General features: G+C 44.0%; 1 protein-coding gene across 1 annotated transcript in view; it reads right to left on the bottom strand.

Annotated features, from left to right (window-relative positions):
• The window catches only part of SMPD3 (sphingomyelin phosphodiesterase 3), a 976,655-nt gene that overhangs the window by 54,379 nt on the left and 902,292 nt on the right, over window positions 1–19,984 (bottom strand). The window contains exon 8 of the mRNA XM_086947747.1: window positions 8,758–8,913. Coding sequence (XP_086803873.1) covers window positions 8,758–8,913 — 156 coding nt within the window. The remainder of the gene's footprint in view (window positions 1–8,757; window positions 8,914–19,984) is intronic.

The raw sequence follows: 19,984 nt of genomic DNA, 5'->3' as shown, positions 1-19,984 counted from the left end.
GAGAATGAGCAGAGACAATACAGACGGAGGACGTTCAAATCTGCCCTGAGACGCTACCACCAAATGTGCTAGCACCAACAGAGCACAGATGTCTTCCCATTGTTAAGGATTCTACCTCACCTGCAGCCGCCTCCAACACGATCACCACCTTGCCGGACCACTGCAATATTCTGTCTCAATTCTTCAACAACAAAATTACTGCTGTTTACACTAGCCACAAATGGGCCTGACAGACTTACCCTAATGCCTCCCGATCTTATCCCAAGAACCAGTGCTAAACAGATGGCCCATAATCACCCTAGGAGAAACCGCTGCCACAATGAAGTCCATCAATTCATGGGCCCATCGGACACATGCTCCACTATGCCTACTCCAGAGGACTACAACCCCATCAGTGCTATGCTCACACCGATTCTGAATGCCTCCACCTCTTCCGAGAACTTCCCTGATGATTGGAAACACACAACTGTCCTCCAACTTCTGAAGAAACCCTCCACAGACCTCTCAACACTTGCTATCTACAGGCCGATCTCCCTCCTACCATTCCTGCTTAAGGTCTTTAACACCTTCGACGCTCATGACGAGCTCAGCTCGTCATGAGGTACACCTCTTGTACACTGATGCCGAGCTGAGCTCGTCATGATTAGTAGGAATTTCAGATTTTCAGCACAGGGGGGGAAAACCATGAGCGTCGATGGTGTTAAAAAATCATCAACAGACACCTTACCGAAAACCTTAATGACCACCAACTCCACCACACAATTCAGTCTAGTTTCGGAACGGACCAAAGCACGGAAACTGCCCTAATCCGCACCATGGATGACATCCGCATGACAGTGGACAGAGGAGACATGGTGGCCCTCATCCTCCTGGACCTCTTGGAAACATTTGACATTGTATCCCACCACATTCTCATTTAATGCCTACGTAACATCGGAATCTAAGGAGATGTACTCTGATGAATCTGATTCTTTCTGACTGGAAGGAGACAGTCAGTCAGCATGGCACCATATAACTTAGAGGCCCGCAACCTCATCTGAGGAGATCTGGAAGGATTTTTTCTGAGCTTTACCCTCTTCAGCGGTTACATGATCCCTCAAGCCAACATCGTCTGTTCTCACATCAACATCCTCTCCTACGCTGACAACACGCAACTCATTCTCTCCCTCACAGACAAGACGCCCAGTAACCCGATCAAGTTCAATGCAGAAATTACTGAAATTATTGTATAAAGACCAACTGCCTAATGCTGAAGACTGAAATCATGATCTTTGGGAAGAGCACTACACTGTGGGACTCCTCCTGGCAGCCAGCAGAGCTAGGACTGACACACACCCCCACCACCCAGACCAAGAACCTCTGGATTGTCATCAACAGCAAACTTCACATGAACCCCAAGTTAACACCATCACCGCCTCATGCTTCCATTCCCTGAAGATGCTGAGGAAGATTTTCAAATGGCTCCTAATCATCATTCGGAAAACCATCAGGCAAGAGGGACTACGAGAGCACTCTGCATGCTGGGATCAACCAAAAAGCTCACCAAAAGGTTGCAGCCCATTCAGAACTCAGCAGCCAGAGTCACTCTCAACATCCCAAGCTGCACTCACATCACACCACACCTGAAGGATCTCCATAGACTCCCCATATGCAAACTAGCACAATTCAAACTCCTCACCCACACTTTCAAGGCACCACATAACACCTCAACAACCGCATTTGCTTTCACAAACCTCCCAGACAACTCCGCTTACCTTGACTTCTACTTGCACACATCCCAAGGATACGAAAAACTAGATCCAGCAGTCAAGTATTCTCCTCCATTGCTTCTAAAGTGTGAAATGAGCATCCACTACACAGAAGAGCCCCCCCTCGCTTCTTGAATTCCGTAAGAAGCCGAAGAGACAGCTTTCCAAGTAGTCCCACTAGGCCCTAGGTCTGGCTAGGCTCAGTACCAGGATACATTCCCTGATCATAGTACGCTGTATAAATCTGTGTAACATACCATCCATAAACATGTAACCTATGAAGCCATAACCATAATTCACATAGCCATATCTCAAATATCTCCTGAGTATGCATTTCACTGGCACGCTCTCAGCCAAATAGTCTGACAGATTACCAGCTTTTTTGCTGCAGCTGTAGCTCAATCTGCTCAATTTGTGGATAGAACTTTCTTAGTAGCCACAGCTAAAGTGTGGTCAACCTGATAACACAAAGATCTCACGAATTTCAGTAGGCTCTTGAAGGCCTGGCGTTTTACCCTGTGACTAAGTCGACTTTTTCTTTTCTGCCTATTTCTCTCTAGTGGTTATGTTGTTGTTACAATCTTCGAGCAGCTTAGTCGATCACCACTCTATTCGTCACATAGCTGGGTTCCATGTTCATATGACCATGGATGCCATTTTGCACTTGAATGGAGGAAATGAAGAGGTGTGCCTGAAAAGGAAGGCATTCTGGGCCCCACAGATGTGGATTCATTAAGTGCTGATCTTCAACAGCTCTGATCGGGTGGACAAAAATGTGGCAATGCCGTGGAATTTAAGGATCGATTTTATGGTCGGCGTCAGTGGTGCTTACGTTTAAACACACTGTGTATATCCAAAGCTTATTAAAAAAAAATAACATTATGATTTGAGCCAGCAGATGGCAGGAGTGTGCTAAGCATCTAAGTCAAGCCACAAAACACAAACCCGCACAATATTCATTTTCTATTTAAATCTTACTTTTGGTTGAAACACCTTAATGTTTACTCTTCTGAGAACTGGAGCCCTGAATTCTCTGACAACACCACAGTTGTGCATTGCTTCCTCTGGAAGTCAGGAGAGTCTATATCAGATTTTAAATCCTGGTATCCGCTGCTTTTTTGTCACAGCAGGGGGAAAAACAGTTGTTCACTGCTATGACGTCACCAAGGGAAGTACTCTCTTATTTTGGCCCAGTCAGATCTACAGAGACCTATTGAGCTAGTAGAAATGCGGATGAAAAAGCAGAGCCCCTCCCTCCCCCCTTTCCACACTTCTCTCGGGTATCTCCAAATGTTGTGGAAGCAGAGGCATGAGGAGGGTGCTCTTGCACAACTACTTATCGTTTCTCCTGCCACCAGCAGGTCTGAACAGAGGCTGATGGGAGACTTAAATCTGTGCTGACAATGCTCAGGCCAAGACCGCGCTGGCTACTTGCACACTATGTAAGAACAAGAAGCACACAGAGGAAGGTGAGCAGGACGGCACTGTGAATGGGAGGGTTTCAGAACACCAGTTTTCAAAATCATATTTGGATAGAAACAGGGTTGGACAGGAGGTTACCTGGGGTGGTGAGGAAGGATGCCATTACGCTAGTTACTAATTTTTTTTTTCTTCATATTTTGGGTGGAGGAGTAGGGTGTTGCTGAAGGTGGTTGAAGAGGGTAACCTGTTGAAAAAAAGGCTTTATTTGGGTGGGGATGGTGTCGCCAGGTTAGACGTGGAGTGTTAGGAATGGAGGGGGGGGGGGGGGCTCTAGTTGGCCGTGGTATACACCCTGCCCAGGTAGGGACCCTCCCTTCTATTCAGGATAAGGGAGTTACACACCCAGATAACCCCTGCTCACTGCCTTAGTAGCTTGGCATGAGCAGTCAGGCTTATCTTAGAGTCAAGGTGTAAAGAATCTGTACATAACACAAAGTAATACAGTGAAAATACTACAAATGAACACAACAACAGTTTAGAAAAAATAAATTATCTTTTTCTGAACCAAGCAAGACCAAAACAACCAATATCCAACAAAAACAACTCAAATTATGACTTTTAAAAGATTTCAAGCAATTCTCTCCATTAAACTCAATGGATGCAGTGGTTTTACTCAAAGAACCTCAAATGCGCCAAAATCTACAAGGTAAAACACACAGCGATGCGTCGGTTCCTGAGTCCTTGAGGAGGCGATGCTTCATTTCTGCTGCACATAGGAGAATTGTTGCGTAGAATCTGGACTATAGGGAGAAGCGAGGCGTTGAAGCCAAAACAGTTCTGATGTGAGGGTGATGTGTCGGAAAATATGTTGCACAGGTGCGATGTGTGGAAATCTGGACATGCTTTGTTCGCCCTAAGTTGGCAGGGTATGGCCAGACGTGGGTCCCTTGCTCACTTTGCAAATGGATTCAAGATAGCCTGGCTGATGAGGGTTATGAACCCGAAACCGGTCCAAGGATGTTTGTTTCTGCTCCAGGGAAGACATGGCTTGGCAGTTCGAGCTGGACTGTTCCCATGAGGCACAGGGTAAGTTTGATTTGCATATGGCCATGTCTGAACTGGGGTGGTGGAGTGAGCTAAAGAATGATGATGGATTAAACCTCAAACGCTCCGTCCATCATCCCCTTTGGTGGAGATCGATGCAGCGGCAAACAGGCGCTGCACTGGTTTCTTCAGCCGCGGTCCCATGAGGCGATGATCTGGTTAGTCGCACAGCAGGGCCTGTGTCGGAATCAGTGATGTGGTCACGGACTTCGGAGGCACGGTTTGATGAACTTGGGCTGCAGCATTTTCTTTGGGTACGGGCAGTTGCTGTGTCGATTTCTTCAGCAGCATGGTGGCGGAGTGTAGAACTATCTCCCACGTGGCAGTGCTGTATCAAAAAAACAGGCACTGGAAAGGCAATGCGTTGCTTTTGGTGGTTTCAAGCAGATCTTTGCTGCAGGAACAACCTCCCAGGGCCCAGAACTGGAATTGCCACCATTTGGCAAGTCAGAACTCCCGTCAGTAGAGTTCAGGGATGCTGCAGGTGAAGTCTTTACTGGCCCTGAGACTTCTTAACAGGAGGCAAGCACACACAAGCCCTTGGAGAAACTTCACAAGCAGCATACACAGCAAAGGTCCAGCCCTTTTCCTCTCCAAAGTAGAAGCAGCAATTGCAGGCCAACCCAGCAAGGCCACACACATCAAATGGGCAGTTTTCCTCCTCACAGCTCGTCTCCTTGGCAACAGTTCCTCTTGATCCAGACGTGTCTTATAAGTCTGGGGTTTTAGGTCCAATACTTATATCCCTTTTGGGCTTTGAAGTAGGCACTCTTTAAAGGACAGTGTTTGTAGTGCACAAGTTCTTGTTCTGCCTGGTCTTGGCTCCAGACGCACTCCAGCGGGTGGAGACAGATTTGTGAAAGGGCAGGCATATCCCTATTCAGGTGCAGGTGAGAGCTCCTCCCACCACACTAGCTCAGGAAGGCCCACCAGCCTGGTGATTGGCCATCATGATATGAAGGGCACACATCAACTCTCTTTGTGTGGCTGTCTAGAGTGAATGCTCAAACAGGCCCCTGTCAGTCTAAACCAGACATAGATTCCACAGGCAGGCCGAGGCACAAGATATTTAAACAAGAAAATGCCCACTTTCTAAAAGTGGCGTTTTCAAACACAATTTAAAAACCACTTTTACTAAAAGGTGTATTTTTAAATCCTGAGCTCAGAGAGCCTGAACTCCAAATATATAGCTGTTGCCAATTCAAAATCATTGTTGTAAAATGTTACAAGGCATCTCCAATCATAGCCTATGGGAGAGCTAGTCCTAGCAATAGTGAAAAACGAAATTGGCAGTCTTGCACTATCAGGACATATAAAACACACCAGTGCATGTCCTACTTTTCACATACACTGCACCCTGCCCATGAGGATACATTGGGCCTACCGTAGGGGTGCCTTGCGTGTAGTAAAAGGGAAGGTTGGGGCCTGGCAAGTGGGTGCACTTGCCAGGTCGACATACTAGTTTAAAAGTGCACTCACAGACACTGCATTGTCAGGCCTGAGACAAGTTTACAGGGCTAATCATGTGGGTGGCACAACCAGTGCTGCAGGCTCACAGGTAGGATTTGATTTACAGGCCCTTGGCACGCATAGCACACTTTACTAGTGACTTACCAGTAAATCATTTATGCCAATCATGGAGAACCAATCAGAATTACAATTTACGCAGGGAGCATTTGCACTCTAGCACGAACAGTGGTAAAGTGCCCAGAGAACATAAACCAGCAAAAACGTAATCCAGCATTACATCATCAATACAGGAGGTAGAGGCAAAAAGACAGGAGAAACCAAGCTAGGGATGCCAGGCCTAAAAGGGAGGGTGGCAGGTTGACAGGTATAATTATTGTTAATATTAGGCAGATGTGTGGAGTAGTTATGTAGGACGCATGAGAGCTGTGTGGAGGAGGGAGTCAGGAGAGGAAGGATACTTTTTGTGTGGCTCCCCAACACTCCTCTTCACTACTTCTGCATCTGACCAGCTTTCAGGTGGAGCTCATGGGTGGACATATAGGGGATACAACTGTACATGCACAACTAGAATGTACATTGACATTTCCACTTTATGGTTCCATGTGATATCATCAGGGACTTTCTTTCCAAAGTGGTTGACCCCAGGTCCAAAGAGCGACCAATAAAGTGAACGAAGGCTGTGAGATTTCCAAGTAGAGGCACCAATAGAAGGGATAGAGGGTTTGTGAACAGGGCCGGATTGAGAACAGAAACCGGCCCTGGCAAACTGCTCAGCTGGCCCCCCTGGGGTCAGGGGGAGTGCAGCTGAGCAGTTTGCGACAGCCGGTTTCGGCCGATTTTGTTACCGGGTGCCGACATTGCCGACCCCCGGTAACAAAAACGGCCCCCCAGGGGCCCAAAACCAGCCCCCACCCTAGCGGCCTACCGGGGAAATGCCTGGTGCCCGCTATGGCCAGTCCGGCCCTGTTTGTGAACTGTTTTCAGGACTAAACAGGATGAGGATAAACCAGACAGACGCCTGAAGACTACAGAACAAGGGATTTTACCAGAATCATAATATTCTTATGTTAACAGAACTAAGCCCTGATAGCAAGAGATGAAGGAAACAGATCTAGAGGTCTAGTGGGACACACTATTGTGTTATTAGCCTCAAGACTGAAGGTCTCAATGAAATGCAAGGGGCATATTTTGCTTAAGTTGAGGATTTGCAAAGTTTTGTAATATCAAATCTTATTCTGTGAGGGAACAGATAGGCTGGACTTACTCTCATTCTTCAGTTAAATAAAGGTTATAGTTATGAAGGTTACAGAGTGCACAAGGGGCTCAAGAAGCAGAGAGTTGAAGAGCACTGAAAAGAGAAGCCTCTAGTAGTTATTACTGTTGCATGAATCATGGAAAGGGGCGTGACCGGCTGTTCATCACTGGGCTGGTGGGTTGCACTTGTCCCTGCCAGTTAGCCTCTGTTTTTTTACTAGCTGAAATAAGGAGTGAAGTTTACCTGTATGACGAGTCCAGTGAAACAAGTCTAGCCCTACCCTCTTAATAGAATTTTTCATTACAGTCGCCTGCACTCTTTGTAGATGACCTCATTCTCTTATTAAACTAAAGCATCCAAAAACTGCAATTCGCCTTCTTTTCCCCTGAGAATTCCCCTCCAGTTCTAAAATGTAATTTCACCCAAATTAACTCAGTTTGCCAAATCACTAGGCTGCATCAGTGTCAAAAATATTTCAATGTTTCCTTTTCAGTTAAATACATTATTTTAGCGAAGTTCTACGCATTGTAAAATAAAGGGGAAAAAAAAAGTTATTTAACTTGAAAATAAATATTACATTTTTTTAATGGAAAATATTAATAAAATTCATTTTATTTATTTCATTCTGGAACACATTTAAAAAATGTTACACACAATTGAAAATATTTTGAATTAAAGTTTAATTACTTGAAATATATTAAATTCAATTATTATTTTGAATTTAAGTAAAAAACTCTCACCTAAAGAAAAACAATTATTATTAGAAGTGATCATTTTTTAAATTCAAAATAGGTTATTAAAATATTTTACATGTAATTAAATGTATACTATATTATGATTTTTACATTAATTTGTTATTTATATTTTTTACTATTTTAAATATTTTAAAAAAATCGACATTATTTCCTATAATGTTTTATGTTAAGTTCCTACCACCATTATTTTCTATTGCAGAGTGTTGTAGAACAAATGGCTGGCTATATGTATTCTAGACTTACTGCTGTTTTTTTTTTTACTTTTTAGTAGTAACTTACACTCTGAGTTTGTGAATACCAAAAAGAAGTAAACTTACTCCAGTTACCTTTGTAAATCAGGCCCTCAGTGTACATACTGTATGTAGTAAGTGCCTAAAACCGAGAGCTATGTGACAGAACCAGATACATTTTTATTTATTTATTGTCACATTTTCTAGCTAATAACCTTTATGTATTGTTACCTTTATTCGGGGCCACTGGACATTATGCAATTTAGTAGTCGCTGCATTTTCTGCATAATTATGGATTTTCCGCATTACCACATAATCCATCATCTGCTACATGATCTTTACATTTTAACCCCAAAAAATGTTTCTAGCTCAAACATATCAAAAGCTACTAAAAATACACACAGCAACACGTGCTGCCGAACAGCACAAGACCATTTGCAAATGTTGACCGTCCCCCTCTCTGCTGTTTATTGAAATATTTGGACGTTATTCTTGTATTAATGAGGTGAAACCTTATCCCAGACAGTGTGAACATGTGTAATAATGACAATATAATGAAGTAATACAATCAGAAAATGTGCCACATTATGTCGCATAATTTACCTTTCTTTACCGCATAATTTAGTCAACCCTGCTTCATACTTTGATCCTCCTCTGCTGCATAATTCCAATATGCCTGCCTTTATTATAAAGGTTTAGATAAAAAGACTAGAAATGTGTGAATGTACAGTTCTATAGAAGACGTGTAACAATTAAAATAAACGTGGGCTTACCAGAGGAACAGTTGTCAAAATTCAGATCGCCGCAGATCACGTCAAATGCTACCAGCTCCTCTGGATTGGCTGCACTGGAGGAGGAGGTAGATTTTCGGAAATCCGACAGCCAGTCCTGAAGCAGGTCCAACTGCTCACATCGTACTGTAGCATCTCCTAGAATAAGCGTGACACCAAAGATCTTGAGATGAAGGTACTAAACTGAAGCTTAACATTAAGGTGTGTACATCACCACTTTATACTATATTATTCATTATATATCATAAACCACTCTGCACTCCTGTCTCCTTCTCTATGAAACATGCCCCAACAACACTCATTGACCTGAACCCCCTCCTCTCTCCTTGTCTTACTCTCCAAGTTATCTAGCACAGCAGCTAAGCATTTTAGAGCTGGGTGTGATCAAACCTGCAACTTAGTCAGACTAAGGGTAAATCAGGCTGAGTTACTGTTTTTCGCCCTCGTTCGCTCCCCGTTTCTTCATGAGAGACGGTGGTAGAACACTTCTGCAAATGTTCACTATGGTTCTCCTCACCTCCTTTACTATTGCTCTTATAGGACATTAAAGGGAAGGAAAGAATGCAGCGGGCCATGTACATCATTTGACTCTGAATGTGCTGATAGATGGCTCCCACCCCTCAGTTGAGGCACATGAGCGAAGATTGGCAATGACACCTCAGACCTCTTCAATGTGAATCTTCGTCTTTGTGTATGGGGAACATCTAGAATTCTGTATTGTTCTTTGCAAATAGGCAGCGGATAAATGTAATGCATAACTGAATTAATGAAGTATTGCTCAACAGAGTCACTAGAAAAACCCTGGAAATAATGTGCTTATGTCAAGTAATGTCATCAAAAGTCTAAAAGACCAAGATCATTCATACGACTTAAAATAAGATTTAAAAAATAACCATTAGTGCCCTTCAGACCAGAGATCTGAGGGATAAACGTATTCAGTGGTGCAGGCTCTGAAGACCCCACTGAAAACTCCTTTTGCCAACAGCACATTAGATCAGCGCTCTAGGTAGCAACTTAACTTTTGAATAGGTAATCAAAGTCAAAGTCAAAAAGACTTTATTCGGTTTTGATTCAAACCATAAAAGTGCATTAACATTATAGACAATTTAAAACATTGAAACACACAATTATAAAACCTGAGCAGAAAGTGCAAAGTGCAGGGTACAGCAAATTTTCATACATAACAAATTCATTAGTAGGTGTAATCAAATTAACAAAGATTCCAGAATTGTCCAAACAATTTCTCATCCTGATAGACAGTTTTAAAAATTCAGTTACTTGAAGGATACTGTCACTGTGCAAAAGTTGCAGATACAATAAAGCTGGTCTGATACGATTAAAATTAAGTTTCTTTAAAAGATCTACCAAATAGGGTTTGCGGGGGTATTCATAAAATTTACATAAAAATATAAAATGCAGCATATCCTGTGGAGACACACCGTCGCAGCCACAGAGAGCTGCAGGTTTAAAAAAAGCAGCATTTTAGGTCTGAACAGCAGATGGTGGAAAATATTAAATCTAAACCTCGTTAGCAGGAACTTCTCATGAGAAGACAGCGAACCCATCAGATAGGGCTCCATCATATCACCTGTTTTTAAAATGAATAGGTAATCAAAAGGCCAATGATTTTCTGTAGAGTTCTAAATTAAAGTCAGCAATCTGTCAGTTTGTCATGTTATTTCTTGTTGTCTTCTTACTTTCACAGTAGGTTCCACGTGAAAATAAAGACTTCAAAAACAGACAAAAATGTAAAGACTCAAATGTGCCTAAAAATGAACAACATACAAAATATCTCAATTCAATACCTGCAACGTCTTAAAAAATAAAAAACAAGGCAAACACACTTCACACATTTTGTAAAATTGTGTTGAATTACTACTTTAACCCCAGTTCTAGTATTCTCGGGGGGGGGGGGTGGTATGTGTTGAATGGTGTGGTTGATGTCAATATTTGTGTCAGTAAAAAATCAAAGGAGGGAGAAAGAGGTAAGAGCAATAGGTTCACTTAGCCTCCCAACTTAATATGCGTAATCAACAAAAGTGAACTAAGGCATACAACAGAGTGTTCAGGGAAGTATGTAAAGGACTTCATTCAAGACCTTCATCCACGTATTTGACCTCAAAGCGGTACGTTTTGGCCCGCTAGGGTTGATTTTGTGGGTAGCATCATCGTCGGGTCTTCTTCCCTTGAGTGTCCCATTCTCCAGGTAAAGGAGAGTCCACTTTCCTAGAAGTCGACTGGCTGCTTGGAGGCAGTGGTGAAGTGTGAAGGGAATTTAAAATTACCTCCAATCCCAGAAGAAAACTAGTTTTAAATTTGGCAAAAAAGAAAAAGCGATAGGGATAAGGTTAAAAGCAAGAAGCAATGTTGTTAGGAAGAATAATCCCACACATATGGGGTGTGAGGGAATCACTTTGCTATATTACTGATGTGGGCGCAGAGGCAAACATGCCCTTAGGAGGAGCCTTGAGAGTGTGCACTGTCGGTGAGACCCATAAGGTCAGCCCTCTAGAGAGATGAAAAAGGGTCACATGGACCCCCCATACAGCCCCTTGCAGGCGGCAGCAGTCATTCACTGCACCCGCATGGAAGGAGAACTCTAATCCCTTTTGAAACAGCTGCTCCGCATTTCTCTTAAATGTGTTGCCCAGAGGGCTTCACAAGTTCTTGACCGCCTGATGGCAGAACATTTTTCATAATAGGGTTCACTTTCACTGTTTGCACTTGGCACATCTGCTTAAAGGTGCATTGTGGCGCAAAAAGGGAAAGTGAGCCTTTTCAGTAATACGGTCATTGATTTATGCAGTGGGTCATCATTCGGTAAGCTCGCGCCTAACCATATTTTATTGTGTGTAATTGTTTTTGCGGCCTGAGTCCTAATGGTGCCCTTTTGTGCACAATACAGTTACACAACTAAATGTGGGGATATGAAAAGGAAGAGTATCTGCTGGACAACATGGACTCCCAGTATTGCTTCATTCAAAAGCACACTGTGGAAGCTAGTGGCTCATGAGGCAACTAGAACAGCACCTGAAAGAGATGAGCGTGTGTGCATGACTCCTTTTGAGTACGCGCAAAACCACATAACTGTGTTGATGTGCGTCTATGGGTTAAGGTTCCTTTTACTTAAAGTCTTAACAACCATCCAAGAGCATCCTGGGACGAAAAACTCCCACCTGCGCCCAATCAGAGCTAGTCACAGCCTTGTGATGGCTTCAGCAGCGGTTTCTGTGTGAAGGTAAGGGGGTGTCTCCCTCCTGCCCGCTGCAGCGGCGCTAAACTTGAAAAATAACATTGCAATAAAATGATTTCATTTTTCATGTTTAGTGTGCAGCATCCCCCAGCCGGGATAAATGGGCCATATCCCCCTCTGATGCCGATTGGCAGCATAGAGGACTGGAGGAGCAAGATGAACACTTCAAAGTATGCAGTGACATGCGCACTTTGCAGCTCTCCACTCAGCTGGGTGGAGATCAAGCACAGGCCTAAAGGGCCTGACCAAGTGTTCAGCCAGGACGCTCCATCCAATCCTGGCGCTGCTCTCATGTTGGTGAGAGGAGCGCTAGGATTGGTTGGTGGAATTTCCTGGAGGCTGGAGCCTGCAGAGCCTACAGAGGCTGGGCCGAGGAGGACGTCGGACGTGCAGAAGGCAAGGTAAGTGACTTTATTTTGTACTATTTTCTACTTGCCTTACCTGCATACACGCACCTACCCACCCACTACTTAGTTGCCAGCCTGCCCCACCGGTGCATATATGTGCCAGCCACCCCTGGATGGCCTGCTTATTAGTAAGGTATGTGAGATGTGGCCATTTGCTAGCAAAAGCAGGAGCAGTGCTACATATCTGCTGCAATACAAAGCATTCATGTATTTCTTGTCCCCTGACATCAGCACCTCATCAGAGGTTAAAGGGCTTGGTGGAGTTAGCTTCGCCATATGCCCTGCTTCTCTGCAGCTGCATGCATTACAAACCACGCAGTTCCCTTCAACTTTCGCTATTTCCCATAGCTTACCTTCACATGTACGATGCATTCTTAATTAAGCCTGCCATATGGTTTGGAGTTCTCTAAGCTGTTTGCATGGTCTCTTTTTGTTCACAAATTCGAAATGATTCCTAGAATGTGACATTAATATGTACATTCGTGCCCTCCTGCTGACTCTATCACTGCCTCTTCAGGCAGACATACTGCTCCGCTGTTAATACTCACCATCCTGTGAACCCCGAGACAGCCCTGCATCGACATAGGTGTTGAGCTGCAATAATTTGCTTAGGTATGTGATGAATCAATTTACAGAAAAAGGAGCTTCTGTCTTTTACAACTGGTCTTGAACTGGATCTACCACCGGTTCACTATTGTTCAGACATGCGTCATCCAGTGGCCGGCTCTGTGCAAGGCTGGAAAGAGCTACATTTTATGTTGCCCACAGGAGTGCTCTCAGGGCAGCTTGATGACGATTGGTTATAGAATGTGAGCTGAAGAGGATACAATAATACAGAACTAAAAGGCATCCCTTCTGGAGCGAGAAATGACTCCTTGAAGGCTAATGTAGGACCAAGGGTATGTAACAGAATGACACCCACTTATAGGGGTGGCAAGGGAAAAGTTCCCTTTTCTTTATACAAAGGTATCTATCATTGGCTCAGCGCCTTGCTTGTGGTGGGAGCTGAGCCGAAGATAGTTATTTAGACAGGATGGGACCCTCGATGAAAGTTTGTCTACAGGGCCGCACACTGATGCACGCCCCTAAGGGAACAATTGAAAAGCTTTTTAGAGGAGCAAACTGGAGTACGGAGCAGAGAGCCTTCTGCTGGCCCTGCAAAAGCGGAATCCAGCACAGAGTGCACAACAGATAGTACTGTGGTATTGCTCGCAGTCCATTAAAGAGATACTCATCGTAGATTCATGAGATTCTTGTCATACATGAACACCAGATCCTAAATATATGTACTTCTGCAATGACCCAAAACATACATTATTTGTGAGTTCATCTACTTTTACCACAGTCCCCAAGTTACCTTTGACAAATCCTAACATGCCTGTACATCAACAAGCATTTTTACAACCACTGTGGACTTAAACTCCTGTGAAAAGTAGCAAACTCACACAATATATCAAAGGAATGTCCTTCGTTTTCTTTTCTGCTTTTCAGCCAAATCAGAAATGGTAGGGAAGAGAGACCAATAAAATCACCAAACTCCTTCTGCATTTGCCTTAAGTGTGAAAAGAGTCTAAAGGTGTTGGTGAACCAAGCAAAGGACGTTGAGCTCTTGAGCCTCTCTTGTGAATTTGGACAACTTAGTGAAAGGGTTATGATAACTCCCTCGTCAAACTATGCCCAACCAACCACTTGTTCAATAAACCACCCAGTATACTCATTCAATCAACCACCACGAATGATCAATTTAACACACTCAAATGGTAAGCCAAAATGCTCAACCAACAGACATGCTACGTTATGCTTTATGGTATTTGTATAGAGCAGCGTTGATATATTCCTTGGCCTAACATGTGGAATAAATCAGTCAACCAACTAATCAAGCAAAATCCTCAATATGAACCAATGCATCCAGTCAAAAAACATGCTGAGCCATGAGGCACTTCTGCCCAACCAACAAAACAGCAAGCAAGACTAATCATGAACCAATCAACATGTTCAAAAATTACGAATGTGGTTTGCATCTAGTTTCTTTGTCCATCTGTCTATATGTTGCTTAGTTGCTACATTCACAGGTAGCCAAACCTACAAAAATAAAAAAGTAACCTCATTATTCTGAGACTTGGGGGGACTTTGATATTCTGAAGTTAGACATTAAAGAATTTGTTGAGTCAGTGTCTGTGTGATATCCAAGTCCCTGCTCGGCCTGCGTGACCTGGCCTGCATGACCTGGCCTGCGCACCCTGCGAGCCCCGCCTCCTGCCGGAAAACCAGTAGAAATCCCACCATCACCTGTTGCTCCTTGGGAGAGTGGAGCGGACTGCGGAGCCTACGCGGTCACTGATCCTGCGTGTCTTTCCTTTGGGAGCTTTCATCCTGCCACAGTGCCTCGCTGCACAAGCCTTGCCGGTGCCGCGACTCGGCACCTACACCTACTGCGGACCTTGGGGGTGAGTGGAGGCAATCAGCGGCGGCCGGGGTGGAGCGCTGCAGGGACTAAGTTGACCAGGAGTCCCTGCTCGGCCTGCGTGACCTGGCCTGCGCACCCTGCGAGCCCCGCCTCCTGCACGTCACACGCCCTACAATATCAGATCCCTATTCCGCTCAGCGGGACGCGAGCGGGACGCCCGGGGCGAAGCCCGGGCAAAGGGCGGGCCCTCTTAGGCCCTCAGAGGCCTGAGGAGACTGGGCTGGGCCAGACCCCTAGGCTGTTGTCTACCCAACGAGTGAGTAGTGCACCCTCTTACATTATTGGCGCTTTATTGACATTATATTATTATGGCTGCTACTGCTAACAGTCCTGCTACTTCTGGTCCAGATAAAATTGGGGGTGCGACAAACCGAACCCTGGACAATTACTTTACTAAAGCCGTGTCCGAGGGATCCAAAGATCATTTCTTAGATGAGCGACGGGCAGACCGCCGTCGTTCTATTGAACGCATCAAGAATAGGACTCTTTCTGAGCCCATCCCTGCTGTTACCCCGGATAACGAGCATAATAGTACCATCTTGGAGGTTACATCGCCTGCTTCCAGTGTGCCCGCATTACTGAGGGAATGTTTAGCACCCGCTATTGGCTCTACATCAACACAACTAGAAACCCTTACTGGCACTCATGACTCCCCTAGCATATTTAACTCGTCAAAGGTCATGATCTCACCCACAGCTAGGCCGGGGAAGGTAGTAAGAGGCAAAAGTACGAGGCCCTTGCAACACAAAATCCATGGTCCTCCACCATCAAAGAAGAGACGGAAGAGGATGGACCCAACCAAGCCAAAATTGAGTCATACTGAGTTTGGGAAGAAGTCCAACCCTACTATTAACGAGGCCACGGGAGAATTAGCTGTTAAAGAACCAATAAGAACTGCACCAGTTCCTCTAACACCTGCACTATCATCTCCCCATCTTGATACGGAACTTGATATCAACCACGTTATAATGGTCGAAGGGTCTCAACCAGACCCCCCTAAAACTCTTCTGGATAGCATTGAACTCATTGTGCGGAGCTACACGCTGGCTATAGCCGAAAGGTTAAAGGGAGTAGAACTAAGGTTGGGGAAAATAGAGGTGGATTTGGCAACATATGGGAACTCTATCAGGTCAACAGGGCCAACAATAGCATCAAAACCTCTTAAAGCCTCTACCATGGCATATACCTCCTCAACAGATGTAGTAACCCCCTCTACCTCCACTATGCATAACAATCTGAAACCAGTTACTTCGGCTGTTATCAACCACCCGCCTACAAGAGTACTACCTGTAAGCAAACATCCCCCTAACCCTAATCCAAAACAGCCAAAAATAACAAAGGCCAGATCAACCACAAAACCAAACAGTACCTCAGACATCACAGCTAATACTCAAGTAAGGGAAACACGCATCCCTCCAAGTAGACCTACAAGATTGGAGGAGAATGAAATTAGTCATGTGAGAGTGGGCCAGGGAAGGAGACCACCCACCGAACTCCCGCCAGAAGCCGTACCATATGTGGTGGTACTTACTGGTGTTCCGGAACTGTCAAGTAGTAAACGGGAAGGTTTTTTCCAACAAAAAAATAAAATAATGCATTGGTTGTCATTATATAGACCTAAAGCTAGCGACATAAATGGCGAAATAGTTCATGTCCGATGCCTGCCATGGTTGGATGGAAGATCCAAGGACATAGGGGGAGATATTGTAGTTGTACATTTTAGGGATAAAAAAGCTGTACAATACATCCTGAACTGGCCTTATGGCAACGAAAACAACTGTATTGTACCGCGCCCTTTGACATACTTTTACCCAAGATCCACAGTATTCCCTCCCCAACATGCAACTAACAAAGTCCCTTTTGTTAACTATTATTCTAATATGGAGTTTGCTAGGAATCCCACCTATATGCACCAACTAGCTCCAATTCCTGTGACACCGGGGTGGAACACAATACCCCCTAGCCACAACACAGGGGAATACAGAAAAATGACTCATTTGATGTCATTTACACCTTTAGAGTTATCAAACAGGTTTGATGTATTTAGTGGTTTGGAGGAGTGCGACTGAAGATTAAAGATCAGGGAGGATGTTAAGGGGGATGTAAACACTACTTGTACTGAAGGGTCTAAGGAGGAAGAAGGGTCCAGACCTGCAAAGGTAGACTACCATACTACTTTAACTGGAAATGAGGTTGATAGCAGCCCGTCTTTACCCATACCTTCAGTGCCCTTCGGGACAATCGAGGGACCTCCCCTACTTTCACTTGTTTCATGGAACATAGCAGGGGTGCGTGCTAAACTATGTGACCCAGACTGGAACAATTATATGAACACTTTTGATATCTGTGTGTTGCAAGAAACTTGGGCCACGGTTCAGATGCACAGGGCTGGTTACAAATCTTACCAAGTAGAGGCTGTGCCTTCACCAAGAGGCCGTGCTTCTGGAGGTCTTTTAATATGGATCAGTGTATCCATTAACATTGGTGTAAAGACCCTTAATATTGATTCTCCAGATATCCTTGGTCTGGAAATAACCACAGTGGATAATAGGGTGATCTACCTCCTCAACATGTATAATAGTCCTTACCCATCCCACAAGGAGTCACCATGTATCGGGAAGTTGGAGACCTTCATGGATACATTAAAACCAGACGCAAGTGTAATCCTATGTGGGGACATGAACTGCAATTTTGAACCAATTGTAGGCATAGCACAATTGTTTGAAGATGAGGATGCTGCTAACGGGATACCTGCCCTGATTGAAGATGGAATGGTTGCTGGTACTACATTAGCTCTCCAGATCACAAGGTTGCTTACAGCCCATGGTCTGAGGGCATGCAACGGGCGTATGCCATCTGACAGTCCGAAAGCACCCACTTTTAAGAGGCGAGAGTACGAAAGCAAATTAGACTATGTCATTGTCTTCGATCTTTGGCCATTTACAACCGACTTAAAAGTTAAGGAGAGATTTGACAGTGACCATTATCCATTAGAAACTGGTTTTCTTCAAAGTCTGATAAAGGGGCCGGGAGATATTGAGGGAAGTTATAGTTTAGCAGCTCTACCTATTACAGACAATATCATCCTCCGCAACAATCGTAGGGCTGTTAAATGGGCATACATACTGGAAAGAGAGGATCTACTGGCTAAAATTTACTGTACCTTTGTAGATACATTTGAATCATACTGCCCACACACATGTGATTCTAAAGAATTTATTAAAGTACACAAATCCCTTTTTAGTAAATTACTAGAACTTCTTACAAAAAAAACACAAAAAAGGGATGGGTACGGCAAATGCAAAACCGGTAGGAAAGCCCTGGTACAATAAGGAATATCGTCTTGCCAAAACTGCACTGATTGATGCCGTTAAAAGGAAAGGTCCAATAGAAATTAGAGATAAAAGGAAGACATATAATAAAACAATAATAAAAGCAAAATCCTCTTGGGACGAGGAACTATGGCTTAGTATGTTAGCAGCAGCTAAAAATAAGGACCAGAGACAATTCTGGGAACTAGTGGCCAAGGGGAACAAACGCAAAAAAGGTTCCAGAGAGGTTTTTCTGGATGAGGACACGTGGGTCAAACATTTCACAACGTTGTATGCAGCCAAAACTTCTACTGAAGTTTTGATCGAAGAATCCATGGTTGCACTGTCAGAGAAGACCTACCCGTTGGTAGTTTTTGACTTACAGGAAACAGAGACAGCAATTGCTACGGTAAAGCAAGGGAAGGCGCCCGGGCTTGATAAAATTCCAGGTGATCTTTATCTGTATAATGTTGATGTTTGGGCACCCTATCTTAATCATTTATTTAACATTATTGCGGCCGGTGATCAAATTCCGGACACATGGAATGGCGCAGAAATTATTACTATTTTTTAAAGGGGGGATCGTGGCGATCCAGCCAACTATCGTCCCATCAGCCTTTTAGATATAACACAAAAGATATATGCCAGGCATATTTTAAATCGAATAAATACGTGGTTGGAGGATGAATCAGTTTTATCCACATATCAGGCGGGGTTTAGGGAAAAAAACTGGAACCATTGACCAGGTATTAAGGCTATGCTGCTTGTACTGGAAATATGTTATCATTCGCAAAGGTCACTTGTATGTGACCTTTGTAGACCTGCGAGCAGCATTTGACCTAATCCCTCGAGATCTACTCTGGAAAACTCTGGAAAGGCAGGGGCTCCCAGGTGAATTGTTAAAACTTGTGATGGGGCTGCACCAGGAGAACTATGCCAAGGTTAGGTGGGGTCCAAATGGGGAACTTACAGACCCAATCCCCATAAAAAGGGGAGTACGCCAGGGATGCGTACTGGCCCCCACACTTTTCTCCCTTTATGTTAACGACATTGCAGCCTATATGGAGAATTGTGATAACGATTCGCCTCGATTGGGGGGGGAACGAGTAGCGTCCCTCCTCTTCGCGGACGATACGATTCTCATTTCACAAACACAACGGGGTCTCCAGACCTTACTGGACAGGTTCCAGCAATATTGCACTTTAAAAGGATTAGAAATTAATATAAAAAAAACTAAATATATGGCACTAAACCCGCACAAAAGTTTTTAAAAAAAACATAATGTTAAACGGCCATAAATTAGACTACGAACATAGTTTTACTTACTTGGGGGTCCTGCTAGATTCGTCAATGGGATGGAGCCCACAGTTGGAAAAATCAAAACTGGTGTTTAAACAAAATTGTTTTCCAATACTACAAAGATACAATAAAAGTGTGAATAAGGCAGTTACCCCAGCACTAGAGATTTTTAGATACAAGGTTCAATCAGCTGCCCTGTATGGGGCAGAAATATGGGGTCCAGCATGTAAAAAGATCTTCGAAGTACAGGAGAATAAGTTTATCAGGGGACTATTAAAAATTCCTAACAATACTCCACTGATACCTTTATTTCTTGACTTAAATATTAAACATACTGACCATCATGTAATGCTGAGACCACTATTGTTATGGGTCAGACTATGGACAACCCCTGAACTGACTGATTACAAACATGGCTTGAAAGAAGTCCTGGACCTAGATAGTGGCAGTAAAATCTTCTGGTTTAAACATG

The sequence above is a fragment of the Lissotriton vulgaris genome, chromosome 12 (genome assembly GCF_964263255.1).
Source record: "Lissotriton vulgaris chromosome 12, aLisVul1.2, whole genome shotgun sequence".
NCBI lineage: Eukaryota > Metazoa > Chordata > Amphibia > Caudata > Salamandridae > Lissotriton > Lissotriton vulgaris.
The sequence above is the reverse complement of the archived record's forward strand: the minus strand, read 5'-3'. Positions and strand labels throughout refer to the sequence as shown.